General features: G+C 37.2%; 1 protein-coding gene and 1 long non-coding RNA gene across 2 annotated transcripts; both read left to right on the top strand.

Moving 5' to 3' along the window:
• Nucleotides 1–1,748: 1,748 nt before the first annotated feature.
• On the top strand, nt 1,749–4,854 carry LOC126807917 (haloacid dehalogenase-like hydrolase domain-containing protein 3). Its single transcript, XM_050532809.2, has 2 exons — nt 1,749–2,016; nt 2,824–4,854. The coding sequence occupies exon 2, from the start codon at nt 2,828–2,830 to the stop codon at nt 3,542–3,544; it is 717 nt and encodes a 238-aa protein (XP_050388766.2). The 5' UTR covers nt 1,749–2,016; nt 2,824–2,827; the 3' UTR covers nt 3,545–4,854.
• Nucleotides 4,855–8,765: 3,911 nt separating this feature from the next.
• Nucleotides 8,766–14,951, top strand: LOC126807931 (uncharacterized). Its single transcript, XR_007674221.2, has 5 exons — nt 8,766–8,868; nt 9,299–9,341; nt 10,705–10,779; nt 12,790–12,926; nt 13,753–14,951. It is a non-coding gene; the product is annotated as an uncharacterized LOC126807931 (long non-coding RNA).
• Nucleotides 14,952–16,658: the final 1,707 nt, after the last annotated feature.

Genomic DNA, 16,658 nt, shown 5'->3' on the forward strand with positions numbered 1-16,658 from the left:
ACCCGGAAAATCATGAGGAACTTTTTCGGCCAATACCAGGAACAAACCTCCAGGCTAGCGAGCCAGTGTCTTACTCACTTAGCCACCGTGGCTCCAGGCTACTTATTGTTATCTTAGTTCACTCCAATTAGTACTTCATAAAGTATGGTCCTCCACCATCAAGTCAAGCGACTGCTTTTTTTCGACTGAAATATACACTGAAATATTCGACTTGACGAGGTCACAAAAAAAACCCTGAATCGTCCAATACCCCCAGCCCCTGACTACAGGCCTATGTAGGATTCTATTCACTTAGATGACGGGCCAAAAACATTACTCTCCAGTTAAGTACATGTATCAACTAAATACCTAGATCATAAGACTACTTTTGCCCGAAAAATCTGACTTTAAAGTAGTTGGGAGGGGCGGGGGGTGAAGCCCCTGGCTACGACCATGATTGGGCTATTCTGTATTACCTTAGCTCACTGCCACCGGTACTTAATATTGAGCGACTGTTTTTATCGACTGGGATATTTGACTGTTTTTTCGCCAGGATTATTCAACTGGTTTTATTGACTAGATTATTTGACTGTTTTTTTTCAACTGGATTATTTGACTGGTTTTGTTGACTGAATTATTCGACTGATTCTGTCAACTGAATTATTTGACTGATTTTATCGTCGAAAAAAGTCAAAAATCCCAGTCAATAAAACTATTTTCTTGTGGCCTCATCCAGACGATAAAGCCAGTCAAATATCTCAGTCAATAAAACCAGTCAAATAATTCAGTCGATAAAACCAGTTCGATAAAATAAGTCGAATATCTCAGTCGATAAAATAAGTCGAATATCTCAGTGGATAAAACAAGTCAAATACCTCAGTCGATAAAACCATGGACCTTATAATACCATGATAAAACCAGTCGAATATCACAGTCAATAAAAGAAGTCGAATATCTCAGTCAATAAAACCAGTCGAATATCACTGTCGATAAATCCACATCCCAGATCAAGTTGGGTCTTCATACCAGCTCAAGTTGACAAAATGTGCTTTTGACAGTTATATGATGATGAGAAGTTAAAAACAGTCGCTCAATAATATGCAGGAATTGCAGTGAACTAAGATAATACCGAGTAGTTCAGTCATACCCATAGCCATAGCTGTAAAAGAGCCGGGGGCTTGCACCTCCCTCCCCTGCCAAATAGTTTCAAGTTCGATTTATGGGGCAAAAGTAGTCTGATAATTAGGTATTTAGGGCCGGGGATAGACGAAAAAACAGTCAAATATTCCGGTCGAAAAAAAAAATCAAGCAGATAATTCAGTCGAATAATCCAGTCGCTCAATATGACGAGGAAAAACGTAAAGCTTGACTTTATTAAGCAGTGGTGGCAGTAACTAAGATAACAACATGTAGCCTACTCCTCTATAAATCCCTCCACACGGTTGTTTTTATTCCGAAGCGACTAGATACTATGCTGTCATCAGTTTTATGCATCGGACACAGACTTAATTCAAGTTGGTTATATTAGTATAGCCATTGTTTTCAGTTGATGACGTCAGTCGTTGACCCTTAACCCTAGATGACGACCTTACTCGCAAAGAGAGGTCAACACGTTGTTTAGGGATTGCTATTGGAAGGAAAATCTCAATAAAGTTGTGACTTCAACTGTCAGATTTGAACTTGGGGGAAAATAATCAAAATAGACAAAAACGATGTAATCATATTTGAGTTAGTGCGTTTTTTATTTCAGTCAAACAAACTATTCCCAAATTTTAGCCCAACCATCGACCGAGTTTGTTGACTGGAAATTCTAGTGGTACTTAGGGGTAATTGGACCTGGTTTGACCTTGGGTTTGGGGGATTACCTGAGAATTTAGGTGACAACTTAGCGTCTGGATATATCCGACTACGATATCTAGGCTGCTCTTCTATGTAAGAGGTAAAAAGGACAGCCACTGCTTGTTTACATTTTTATTATTGCCGATAAAAAAAAGTACAATAGTGTCCTTTTTACGACAGGTGTTAGGCCTAGGAAAGGTATGTTTATATATTTTTTGATCGTTTGGTTGTAAAATCGTATCTTGCGGAGAATGGCGGTGTTGGCATGTGTTTTGAGGACCGAGAATGAATCGTATAATGGGACACTACTTTCACTTTCTTGACATTGAGACGAGTTCTTTGCTTTTCAACTTCTGTTTGAAGATTTTAGTTTTGAGAAACAGATGGAATGCACTTATCTGTGAACTCTTAAATTCATCCTACAACCCAAACTGTCTATTATATCCACCCAAGTTCCTTTCCCACCATATATTTTCCATTTGGTTAGAATTGGGGGATAATTTGATAATAATCATCTACGCCATGCAATGTGCACAGGACCCCTGAAGTGAAAGATTTTTTGTCCCATCTGAAGACAAGGTTCCTTGCCAGGCCTGTTATCCTGTACCACTGACAAGATTAATCCATGGCCAACAATGGAATCATACTCTGGATCGACTGGTTATAAATGAGTGCCTTACTCACCGAGCAACCCAATTTGTCTGCGATATCACCTCGGTGGAAGCGGACGTTCACACACACCAAGCAACCGTGGCTAGTATTTGATTAGAAGATGCTGATGTCTAGATTGCCTTACATTAGTCGTTCTGGGGGCACAGTCAGAATTTGATTACCTCTCTTACATGAATATGAACATAATAATTTTTAGGCATTTATAATCTGAGCCTCGGCCGAAGATTTTCCATTTTACCAACGCCGCCCTTTGATTGAACTTATTTAGCCTGGTTGGTACATTTCATTTTCTTTTCATTTTTTATCAGTATCCTATAATATTTTATTTTATAGATAAATGGCTCGAGTCATTCGATTGGTCACGTTTGATGTCAACAACACGTTATGTCGAGTTTCGTCTTCTGTCGGACGACATTATGTGAAGATCGGCAACATGTATGGAATCGAAGCCACAGAGGAAGAGATGAATAAGGCACACAAACACCACTATGACATATATTCACAGAAATATCCGAATTTCGGAGTGTCTGTTAATATGTCTCCATATAAATGGTGGACGAATTTAGTCCGAGATAGTTTTCGTAGCGTGGGATTCACCAATGACGAGGAGACTTTAACGCAAATTGCCAATCACCTTTATCTTCATTTTACCTCTGCTGCATGCTGGGAAAAACTTCCAGGTGTGGATACTGGTTTAATGGCGCTTCGTTCTCAAGACGTTAAAATGGGGGTTATATCAAACTTTGACGAACGCTTGGAAAAAATTTTAAAAAATGTTGCAATTAGCCATCAGTTTGATTTCATCCTCACCTCAACTAAAGCTGGTTTCGAAAAACCTGATGTTAAAATTTTCCAAAAAGCTCTGGAGATCGCTGGAGTGGAAGCACAAGATGCTGTCCACGTTGGTGATAATATTGAGAAAGACTATTTCGGGGCGAGAAACGCAGGCTGGAGGTCGTACGTTGTATCGCAAGAGACATTATTACCGAAAGTTAACCCAGAGCATATTGTTAAAACCTTAAATGATTTTGTGTTATTGCTGGACAAATTGTGATGATGAAAATAAGTTTAGATCCACTAGGGACTAATCAAACAATATGTTTCACCTCAGAGTCTGTAGATCTCATAGGTTGAAATTCAGACCTATTGACAGTTCAATGTTGAAGGAGTATAAACTGATATACAGCTGGCTGGGTAAAATTCTCCCACTTGCATATTTAACCACAGAAATGAAAATTACTATTCTTATATCAACTGAAGTACTGTTTTGACAAGATAAACTCCTAGACTGTGAGTGATGAATTACATGTAACTCCGTACTACAAGTACAATAAAAGGGGTTGCAGAATACCCTTGTAAAAGATTGCATCTGAATAGGAGATGTTGACCCTGTAGCACTGATACCACCCTAACTAGGGCTCCTTAGACGGACCCACACTGCCCTAACTAGGGCTCCTTAGACCATCCCATACTGCTCCTTAGACCGCCCCACACTGCCCTAACCAGGACTCCTTAGATTGTCCCACACTGCCCTACCTAGGGCTCCTTAGACCTGCCCATACTGCCCTAACTAGGGCTCCTGTGGCACGCGTATGAACTAGTAAATGGTCCTATATTAATACAGGGATGTACCTGTATTTAATTTTCTTCAATGAACTGGAGTAATCAATATTTACATCCACCATGTGTTAAAGAGTTAAACTCTGTTTCTTTTTATTCTGATCTAAGTTTGGTTTTTGATACTGAAAAAAAAATGAGGCAATGTATTTTATAGACATATTTTAATTTTAAAATGATTCACAGTGTACTGTAGTATATATATACCAAGACTTTATGAAATTTACATAATATATTGACAATGAATTCGGACTTGGATATATTACTGAGGGGTTGGATGGCCGAATGGATAGCACGTGCACGCTGTATCATAAGGCCTGTCATTGAGTCAACTGGCATGGTTTTGAATCCCCGGTGACAAGGAGTAGGGTCGCCTGTTCAACCTTGTGGGTTTTCTCAGGGTCCTCCGGTTTCCTCCCACTGCTAAAGACCCATACGAAGCGAATTTTTGAAATAAAATTAAATCATATGTTAGTCCCGAAATGACATAGTCTGTGTCGAGTGGATGTTAAACCCCATTTCTCTCTCTCAACATCTAACTACATAGTGCCTGATTAAGGGGTGGGGTGGGGGGTAGCTGAGAGAGACCCAAACCTAATTCATACAGAGTAGCATACTCCTAGATTTTAACCCAGTTTAAGGTGAAGATAAAGTGATGAATTGGATTTTTTCATTCAAAGCAATATATATATTACATAATTTAGTGAATAAATAATTTTAAAAAATTAATTCTTTTACGTGTTGATAGTTAAAGGGAGATAACTCATGTTTGAGGAGGTGGTGATTAGGCCAGTTGATTTTCACTATTGACTTTTTATTGTTATTTGTATGCCTTGTCTCTGCCCAAAACACCGTACTTCTTTTATAAATATTTAGGGGATTATTATCTTTATATCCACAAGAAGTCCATATGTCACAATTATTTCATCAAAATCTTGAAGGTGGTTGACTACCCTGTTTGGTGTTTCTTTGACTACGGCAAATTAAATCTATAAGTAAAACTTTTATTTTGCGGGGAGGGTCCCTGTTATCATCTGGCCATTTAGCATCATTATAGTCATGTCTATTCACCAACTCTTGCCAAAAATAAACAAATTTATCGATTCCATACCAGAAAATCAGCAAAAATAGTCTCACTATGAAATACATGTACTATGGTATTTAGTAATTAAGCTGGAAAGATTGGAATTTGATAAACAGTAGGTTGAAACCATTTCCACGTCATAGCACGTACACTAGCCTACACGCTGTATGCGCTACTCCAGTTGATGCAGAGAAGGAGCACATTAAACCTCTTTCGGTTTCATACACAGGACACAATACAGTTATTGTCTGTTACTGACAGATCTTTAATTATTATATGGGTTGATGAACACAATTGCATCAATAACACTTTAAAGATTGGGGTGTGTGTGTGTGTGTGTGTGTGTTTGGGGGGGGGGGGAGTGGACAGTATAGTGGAAATGAAATGGAAGAGCGTTTAATAAAATTAAATGGCATACTTTTTTGTACAAATGGAACCGAGCAAATCGGGCAAATGAAAACAGGTTAACACCATGTAGTGTGTTATGAGGGAAATGATCCTTCAACTAGATTGCAGGGTATTTTGTACGAATTTTTTTTATTAAACACTGGGAACGCCCATGTTCCTGAAGCAACGACTGTGATAAGATGAACGTAGTATAAGAGAGATCAAGTCTTCTATTGAAGATGGGGAACGCCCAAACATGTGCAACATTTTCTAATCATCATCAGCTGTCGCCTTTTTAACACAGAGCTGCGGTGGCTCAGTAGGGAAGCTGCTGGTTCATTAATCTGGCCCCATTTTCACCAAGTATTCTCGGACTTAAATTAAGAATTTACTCAAAATCATTAATCTGGCCCCTAGTTCACAAAGTATTCTCAAGCTTCAGTTAAGAAATTACTCAAAATTAATGGCCTTATTTTAACTAAAATATAGCCCATTATAAGACTTTTGTTGTTTTAATGTATCAAATAAATCAATAAGAAACTATGTGCAAATATGTGTGTTACTGGATCAAAGATATTTCTCATAAACAGTGATTGAAAGTTCAGTAAATTCTTAACCTAAATCTGAAAACGGTATAAAAACGTTAATGCATACTATTCCATTTGTGAAAAAAACCCTTAATGTTTTCCATTCCATTAAAATAAAGACTTAATGGGTTGTAAATATAAAAATGTGTTCAGTGTATTATCTGTATACAAATGGTATTATATTTCATGTATTATGAATGACTATAACCCGGTCAATATATAAAAATAATCAATTCATCACCATTAATAATTTACACATCGCTCAACAGTCTTAATGTCCAGAGAGTTATATTAGTTATTAAACTGGGCAACAGAGGACACGGTAGCGGATTATATTTAAGGCGCCTCAGGCACGAACAAAAATGTTGTGAAATCTCCAAAAATAAAACACCGAATCCTGGGAGAAAATTTGATATGAGTTCTCTGCTCGGACAGGACCCGCGAGTTCGGTAGAACCCCCAGAACCCATTGGGGGTAGTAGGCTACAAGGAAAAGGCCCCCGAATCATTCAAAATGGTCGCTTTGACTTCATGGCAAGTCCCCTTGTGTCAGTGTCTTGAAGAAAGGTACACAAGTTAAGAGCCATGCGTGACTTACCATTTATTAACATAATCTAAGTTCTCTGTTGTTTTTGGTTACCCATTTTTCAACGCACCGGACGCTGAATACGGTGTTGGGATATTCGTTAGCGTCTACCCCCCCCCCCCCCACACACACACACTCCCCTCCGCAAGTCGGAGCAGGTAGGACGTTAAACTCCATTTCATTTCATTTCAATATGCACTTCACTATCACATCTGGATTAAGATTTTGTCGGCCCCAGGGCTACAGGTAATATTTTCAAAAATGTTTATTTTTACACGGTTAACAACAATTAAAATTTACAATTGAAATAACTGTTCACTTTGTCAATTTTGTTTCCGTGGAGTGGGTGAATAATCATTGTAGAACGATTTTTAAATTGGAATCCTCTATCCTTATTGAAACTATGTTTATAAATCAGTATCAGTAATGAGTTTAAGAAAACCGTGCCAAATACAAGTATGCTGTGAATAAGCTTCGAGAATTCCCATATTCTATTTAAAATCTGAGTTTTATCTCTAGCATACGGAACATGTCAGGTGCTATATAGTACAACAAAGATGTCCATAACACGGAGTTTAAAATCCACCAATCTGGCTAATGAAGTGTGCTATACTGCAATTTTACCGGAACATCGGCGCCAGAAATGAAATGAAATGAAATGGGGTTTAACGTCCTACTGTTTTGCTCCTAAACTGGGCTAATGAAGACGGGCATACGCCATACAGTGTGTTATGAGGGAAATTTTGCCCGGGCAGCGGCGCTACGGCCTACTCTTATATCGAATTCCAACTGCCAAGGGATCTTTTACGTGCACGCCAATATGTACACGTCCTACTGTTCTGCTCCTAACCAATTTCGAAGAAGAATAGACGTAAACGGCCCCGTCTGGGCAAAAAAGCCCATCATAGCAAATTGCATGGTATATGCCCGTCTTCATTAAATTAGTTGGTGGAGATAAGCACAATGTTTTACCCAACTTCATTTGTTTTCGCTAGATTTGGGCGACTAAGTCATTGGTTCCAGATTTTATCTAAATCAACACGAAAGTGGTCTAAATCTCATCTACGGCGATGTAATTTGCAAAATTTTCTTTGGGAGGAAATTCGAACCCCCGTCACTGGGGCCCTTAGAAACGATCCGCCTCCTGCGGCCGATCCCTTAATCCGTCCCTGAGAAGACACGTGACATTAATTCATCTCTTTATGACCCACCTATTGTTGTAGTTAATGACAAAATGTACACAGTAAAATTTATGCGTGTTATTTAACTAAGTGTTTCCCATACTCAATTTACGCTTGAGAACAGACACTAAGCTAAATGACCGACATTTTAATTCACAAATCGACGAATTTAATCGGAAACACTAAGGAGGACAGAGATCTGTTCTCGTAGTAATTAGTCCTCTGTGTAGAGAATGGGTATTTCCCAGTCGTATGCCTAATCGTTCAGATGCTATGAACATCCGAGCACCGTCTGTCTACACGTTCTTGTGCACGTTAAAGAGCGAACCGCGATATTTACATCGACGAAATTATAAGCTGAAATGTCGCTCTCCGAGTCCAATGTTTCTACTTTACATTGCCCAGATAACCATAGAAATATAATGAATATCATCATATGTTCCTTTGACAATGAGCGACGTACATGTATTATGTTGATACAACAACCGGATGGGGGGGGGGGGTAGCACGTGGTCTGTCTTGAGTCAACTGGCGGGTCTACGTGACAAGGAGTAGGGTCGCCTGTCCAACCTTGTGGGTTTTCGCCGCCCCCGCTAAAGCCCCTTACGCGCAAGCGAAACATTGAAATAAAATTGAATGATGTGTTAGCCCCGAATAACCTAGTTTGTGTCGAGTAGACGTTACCTCCCCCCCATCTCTCTCTCTCTTTCTCTCTCTCTCTCTCTCTCTCTATCTATCTCTAGTGTAAATTAACACATCGATATTTATAGTGTCAGATTAAACGCGTGATAAGCCATTTGTTTATGACAGAACAATAGGTTCAACATTTAGTATTTTCATCATTTATTAATAGGCTAATAGTATTCACTTCATATATAGCAACTGTAACATATATTTACTATACAGGAATAACAGGTAGACCTCATTTTACTTCCAGGTAGGCCAAATTGTATTTTTATATTGGGGAGCGGGGGTGACTCAATGAGTACGGCACTGGTTCACTAGGCTGTCTGGGGTTCGATCCCGGTGTTGTTCAAGAAAGTTAACCGGACTTTTCAAGCACGGTTCCACGTAAAATTTCGCTAATAGCACATTGTATGGCGTGAGCTCGTCTTCATTAGAACCGTCAGTGCAGAAAAGTAGGACGTTACTCACCATTTCATTTCATTTTGGTTTTAATTTCAGCTGATATGGCTTTATCTTATTGTCGACATCTTCTGAGACTAAGATACGATGATTTATCGCGCGTGCTATTTAAGGCTGAGAAATTTGCCCATGTATTAGTTTTAAAAACAAAATGAGTTCAAGTTCTGTTTGTGCACCAACCGGGTTAATGAAGGGATTTATTGAATATATTTCTATTACAGAAAACAAAATGGAGGATGTTATTATTGAAGAAGTCACAAAAAGGTATGAACATTTTTTAATATATGTTATTATAAGTAATATTTATTGTTTCTTTGATTAATAAAAATACACATGGTAACAAATTGTTTAATTTTTCCAAAAACAAAAAACAAACCCAAAACAAATCGATAAATTCTTCCTTTGAATTAATACACACCGTGTGGTATTTTAGTGTTCGGTATGCTCTGTTTCTATTCTGCATAACAGTTCGGCTGCGTCCACTGGCGCGCAGAGGTTTTTGTTTGTGATACCTGGTGCGTTCAGTGGCATGCAGAGGTTTGGTGGTGCCCGGTGCGTTCAGTGGCGTTCAGAGGTTTGGTGGTGCCTGGTGCGTCCAGCGGCGTTCAGAGGTTTGGTGGTGAATGGTGCGTGCAGCGGTGTTCAGAGGTTTGGTGGTGCCTGGTGCGTCCAGTGGCGTTCGGAGTTTGGTGGTGCCTGGTGCGTCCAGTGGCGTTCAGAGGTTTGGTGATGCCTGGTGCCAACCCTTTCTTTCTATGCCTCAAATACTAACGCATAGCGTCTTGTACTCAGATATGTGAAAAGGGAAAGTTATTTTAAATATGTTAAAACAGACGTAGTAATTAAGTTGGGTAGCTTGTATGCCAATATTAACAGCGATAATTTGAAAACAATTTTTTTAAAAATTTCATTCTCTGATTGGATGACCATACCCCCACCCCCCCGCACCCCTCGTCCCCACTCTCTGCACACCCCTGTCTGCGTCATATAAGATAAGCGTATCAGTATTGTCCCATTTCACATCAGCGTAACTTCTAGAATTTATATTTAAATTTATTGTCATATAATAATTGGTTTCAAATTTTATCTCACTATGAATGACTTATTAAAATTAGGAATTGGAGATTGTTGGAAACTATTGTTATTGTTTTAAATTCTCATGCTTTTCTTTTCTAAGTGAAGACGTGGAACTTAAATACAAAGGTTTTTACCTTTTTTGATTATTTACTACTTTTTGCCTTGTTTTCACTCCTGTGAGATATTAATTGTATCTTATTAATTCTAAATGAAATTATTCTTGTGTAGCACCCATACTCTCATTCCGCACACCGAGAACTATTTACTTCGAGAACTGATCTCTGCCCTAAATGGCCGCCATATTGAAAAGTAGTGCACTATTTTGTTATGCGGTTCTAATCCATTTTACTTCTTTGCATGCTACTTAAACATTTTCAATTTGATTAAATATGAAAACAGATGCCGAATAAGTACTTCTCAAAATTCCTGATATAATTCGTTTGAAATCGTCGATTTAGGAAACAAATGTGTCAGTTAATTGTAAGCAGACATGGTACGTTTCAGACGTCCAACTCTTTTTAAATATGACAGCATTGCTTACTTTATCTAGCTAATACAAATTGTACAAGATATTGGCCCTGAGGTTAGTGAAAGTCCATTATACTGAAACATAATGGAGAGAATAGTAAGTGGAAATTAATGACAGTATATCATACATAACGAATACCACTAATGTTACCTTTGTTTCTTAATTTATCACGGTCAATGTTAAACATTGTTTCCCGTTTTCATCTAGCTAATAAGACTGTTTATGATTATATCTAGCTAAATGATAACACTTTATCATTTTATATTGGCTAAATGTTAAACATGCATTGTGCCAGAGCTGAATCTGTCTTTCTTTAGGCCTGAAATGTTATCTAAATTATTAATTAGACATTAATTAACTTATCCAGACCATAATCAACTCTCGATGTCATCGTTAGTGATATTTAGTGGATTTGAATATATTTTGTGATGGATAATTTAACATAAAAATGGATAATCGAGACTTTGTTTATTTTCGTACCAACTTTAGTAATAACGATCGAGGCTAACCTAAATCTGAATTGCTAATATTCAGGTTCAGAGTGAAGCAATTTGACTGAAATTTTGAGCATATTCTGTTTTCATTATCTGTTTTTAACTATTATAGCGAGAACTGTCAGCTCTGTATTTAAACTTACCTAATGCCCTTTTAACATTGTTTATCAATCTATCTAACTAAATGTTAACACGGTTTATCAATGTTCCTTGCTAAATCTTAACACTGCTTTTCATTTTATCTATCTAGCTTAATGTTAACATTGTTTATCATTATATATATAGCTAAATGTTAACATTGTTTATCATTATATATGGCTAAATATTAACATTGTTTATCATTGTTTATCAATCTATCTAGCTTAATATTAACATTGTTTATCATTATATATAGCTAAATGTTAACATTTTTTTTTATCATTTATCTGGCTAAATGTTAACACTATAATAATTCTATCTAGGCTATATCTGGCAAAATGTTAACATTGTTTATCAATATATCTAAATTCTAAATGTTAACATCGTTTATCAATATATCTATAATTTAACATTATTAATAATTATATATTTCTAAATGTTGACATTGTTATCGTGTTATCTAGCTTAATGTTAACATCGTTTATCAATATATCTATATTTTAACACTGTTAATCATTATATATTTCTAAATGTTGACATTGTTATCGTGTTATCTAGCTTAATGTTAACATCGTTTATCAATATATCTATATTTTAACACTGTTAATCATTATATATTTCTAAATGTTGACATTGTTATCGTGTTATCTAGCTTAATGTTAACATCGTTTATCAATATATCTATATTTTAACACTGTTAATCATTATATATTTCTAAATGTTGACATTGTTATCGTGTTATCTAGCTACATGTTAACATTATTTATCTTTTTATTTGGACTAAATGTTGAGACCGTTAATCTTTTTATCTTGCTTAATGTTCACCGTGTTTATCATTTTATCTAGCCAAATGTTAACGGTGTTTATCATTTTCTTTAACTAAATGTTAAGACCTTTTCCCCATTTCTCTTCAGCTAATTATTAAAATTTTCGATCATAAGGTAAATGGCTAACGGGTTTAAGCTACTTATTTAAGATTTGGAATGTGGTACTTGGGTTTACTATTAAAATAATAGAATGGATGTTAAATGTAACATCGTTTACAGCTGTTTAATAAAAGTGTAGTACATGCAATATTGGAGGTCGGGTGTTCGATCCCTGCATTGGCCGAGAAAGTTCATCCAGATTTTCCGGCGTGGTTCCCCCTTGTCAGTGATGCAGGACGGAGGGCCTGACAAGGACAGCTGTCTAGTCCTTCGGATGAGACGAAAAACCGAGGTCCCGTGTATACATTGGAATGCACGTAAAAGATCCCTTGGCAGTTGGAATTCGATATAAGAGTAGGCGATAGTGCCGCTGCCCGGGCAAAATTTCCCTCATAGCACACTGTATGGCGTATGCCCGTCTTCATTAGCCCAGGTTAGGACGTTAAACCCCATTTCATTTCATTTCATATATATGCAATATACTGTACAGCTGTTTAATAAAGGTGAAGTACAAGCGATATACTGTAGACTACAATTGTTTATCACAGGTGAACTAAATGAGGGTTTTGATAAAGGGGTAAAAGAGTCAGATTTCATAACTGACGACGAAAAAATGGTACATCATGGGAAAGATGCAAGTCAAACTCCCGAGGAAGCCGCAGAAGAAGAAGTGATATTATCTAAGGTAATACAATAAATAAAACATAATAGACATACATGCTATTAAAAGATAACATACGAAAACACTGGCATAGACAATCCTTTGGCGTCGATGTGGGCTAACAGCGATGTTAGAAATAACAAGACACGTCAGGTTTCTTGCACGATGTAGAAGGGCGGTTTGCTGAAGTGGCGTAGACGACATTTTGAATGAACTATGCCGTATTCATGCACCCTTTGTTCTTTGTATTGTTTGCTGAAATGATCCATTTACCTGAAAACAGACGTTTAATCCGTTAAGTTCCAAATGTTGAAATGTTAGAAATATTACAAAAGGGTTCCATTGTGAGCACGCAAGTGTGTAGACGGTCCTCGGATTTTCTTCTTATCCAATATATGATATAACATTATCATATTAAGTGGTTGTTAAGTATGGAGAAGAAGATTCTCTGCAGGTTGCTAAAACTTTTCTTTCGTATCAAGGCTTTAATAATACACCATTAAACTTTTTTTTTATCTTTTGGCCCAATGAGTAAGTCGCTGGCCCACTAATCAGGAGATCGCAGGTTCCATCCCTGTGTTTTCTAAGAAAATGCCTCGGGGTTTTCAGCGTAGTTTCCCCTTGTCAGTTGTCTGGGAACGAGCGCTTGGTATATAACAGCGTCTAGTTGTTCAGATGGGACGAAAGACGAGGTCTCTTGCTGGCTGACAAATGGAATTTGACGAGTACAGCGGCAACGACGATATCCGGCATATGTTCATCTTTATTAGGTCTGTTGGTGCCAAAAAGTAGGACGTTAAAACCCACTTTATTCATGCCACTTCTATTTTATTTTATCATTATTTTTTAGTTACGTGAGGTGGTGAGAAAGAGTACCCATTCTGATCCCATGCAGAGACCAACAGCTGAACAATTACTGGAAATACTAAAGCGCTGATTATTTTTACTTTATAGTTTTTCAATCTGATTAAAACACATATCCTATTTCGTTTCGTTTTTATACACAACATTTTGTTTTACTTGTCTTTACTACACTAAGATCTGGAAGAGTTGTTATATAACCTGCGTTCTGGTTGATGTGAGGGATTAGCCAATGAAACGATCTGTTGAGCCAGTTCTTGGCGTGTGGTGCTCGGAACTGTGGGTATCCCACTAGAAACATCAACGCTGATTGGTTAATCTAATGTCTGGCGTCATAGGATCAAAAGCCGCTCGAATGACCCTGACGCGACCTTCCACTACAACTGATCAGATCTGCCTGTATTGGAGGGCATCAAAAGTATAAAAAAGCCGAATCGAAATATAGATCTGTACTTTAATCAGATTGATAGTTTTTGTACAATAATTCAACTTTAAATATCCGGGTATAACTCTTCATTTTAGGATTTTTGGACCAGTTCTTTGTCCCCATGTGCTACTCATCTTGTCGTTTTTCTTGTTGGGGGCGACATCCTTTTAAAAAAGTCTATTCAAGTACGATCGACATGAAACTTGACATACTTGTACCTCGGGCAATTGTGCATCAATCAATGACTTCACGTTCACGAATCCAAGATCTCTGTGATGACGCAATGCTCCGTTCCCGGTCCATGTAGTACTTTCATACTTGTGCTCCTTTTTGTTGAATTTGTATTTTGTAAAATATTTCATCTTCATATATCAGGGTACCATTCTCCATTTTTGGGATTTTGCTTTGTTACTGGAGTTTCTTCACTGGATTCTGTAATTTGGCCCTCTGTTCTTAGAATCGATTATGTTTGATAATTTTTATGACCAAAGGCACCATGGCTCTCAGCAAGATAATACATGGATTTGGTTGTGTTCAATATATTCAAATAACTCATAACATCGTGGAGAACAAACGTACTGGGACCGCTGAGAGTCAGACTTAAGTACTTTTGTATTATAAAGATTGTTGTTACCATGTAATTAAACACTTCTGACGTATAGAATAAATCTTGATGGCACACTTATTGTTATTATATTTATTCTGAAATGCTGGGCCTTTGAAGGGATATAAAACTGTCGATTGTATTGTTTATTTCGATATAATCTGGTTCTAATAAATTGCCAATGGATTCTAAAATATATTTGATCTAAATTGACTTCCGGAGTGAGGACAGATTATGCAATCATTAGATAACAGTCCTAACTTATAGTTAACCACTTTACCGTTAGACTTGACTAGTTACTACTTTGCCGTTAGCTAACAGATCGAACTAGTTATAAACCATTTTACCGTTAGCTAACAGACCGAACTAGTTAACTACTTTGCCGTTAGCTAACAGACCTTACTAGTTAACTACTTTACCGTTAGCTAACAGACCTTACTAGTTAACTACTTTACCGTTAGCTAACAGACCGAACTAGTAAACTACTTTACCGTTAGTTAACTGACAGTTAAATATTTTACAGTTTGTTATCAGACCTAACTAGTTAACCACTGCCTCGCTTGCTTTCCGTTTCTCGGGAGATGTTTCAGATAAAAATGCACACACGCTAAATAGAAATTTAATTAAACGAAATTAAATCTATAATGTCCTTTTTCCGTTGTTATTTGCATTACAGATAAACGCTTGTTTATTTGCCATTAGTTAGGATGTTAGAGCACTTTAACAATACCAACATTGATATATCGACCAAATGGAAAGGTCAAACTAATATGCAAATTAAAAAAAATGTTTGGCCAAAAATTTCTACACAGTTTTATGTGAGAGCTGGAGGGGGTATCGTGACAACAAGAAGTTATTATAAATACGGAGCTATAATGATTGGTGTGAAATCTTTGGCTTCTGATGTCGACGTGAAGATCAAGTTGTATCTTCAGGGTCGCCGATAGAAAATGTATGTGCCATAGCAAGCCAAATTTTAGGCCCCTACCAGATAATAAATCCAAAGGGTTTCTAACTTTACCCCGGGATATTGGAGGGTTGGATGGCCGAATCGTTTGCACGTGCGCGCTGTATCATAAGGTCTGTCATTGAGTTAACTGGCATGGTTTCGATTCCCCGGTTGTACGTGACAAGGAGTAGGGTCGCCTGTCCAACCTCGTGGGTTTTATCCGGATCCTCCGGTTTCCTCCCACTGCTAAAGACACCTACGTGCATGCGAATTATTGAAATAAAATTGAGCAATTTGTTAGTCCCGAAATGACCTGGTTTGTGTCGAGTGGACGTTAAACCCCATTTCTCTCTCTCTTACCCCTAGATAACCAGCGTACTACTTCTAGAACACCTGGTAACGTTTCTGGTGTAAATAGAAAGTTCACAGTTCGGTGGCTTGTGTTGAGTTATTAATCTAGCTGTAGAATGTGTCACTTCTAATAAGAGATATATTTGAATGAGAAATTGTTGATTTATCTGCTGCTTCAGTTGACCGAACATTTTAACTGTTGTAGATTTATACTACAAAAAGTCAATAAAACGTTGTGTGATATGTACCATATTAGATAGTCAGGTCAAACAATATCGACGTAACGTGACAAAAGCTTTTTTTTTATAAAGGAAAAAAGTAATTAATTTTATATAATATACGATTGTATTGAGTACTAGCGTGCACTCTTGTAATTAGTTTTATATATATACCATTATATATATTCATTTCTACCGTGCACTCTTGTAATTAGTTTTATATAATATACTATTATATATATTCAGTTCTACCGGGCACTCTTGAAATCAGTTTTAACATCCTACATTTCTACATCGACGAGCATGTGTCATGCAATATGTTATGAGGGGAAGCGTATCTGTTCAA

The sequence above is a fragment of the Patella vulgata genome, chromosome 9, assembly GCF_932274485.2.
Source record: "Patella vulgata chromosome 9, xgPatVulg1.2, whole genome shotgun sequence".
Taxonomy (NCBI): domain Eukaryota; kingdom Metazoa; phylum Mollusca; class Gastropoda; family Patellidae; genus Patella; species Patella vulgata.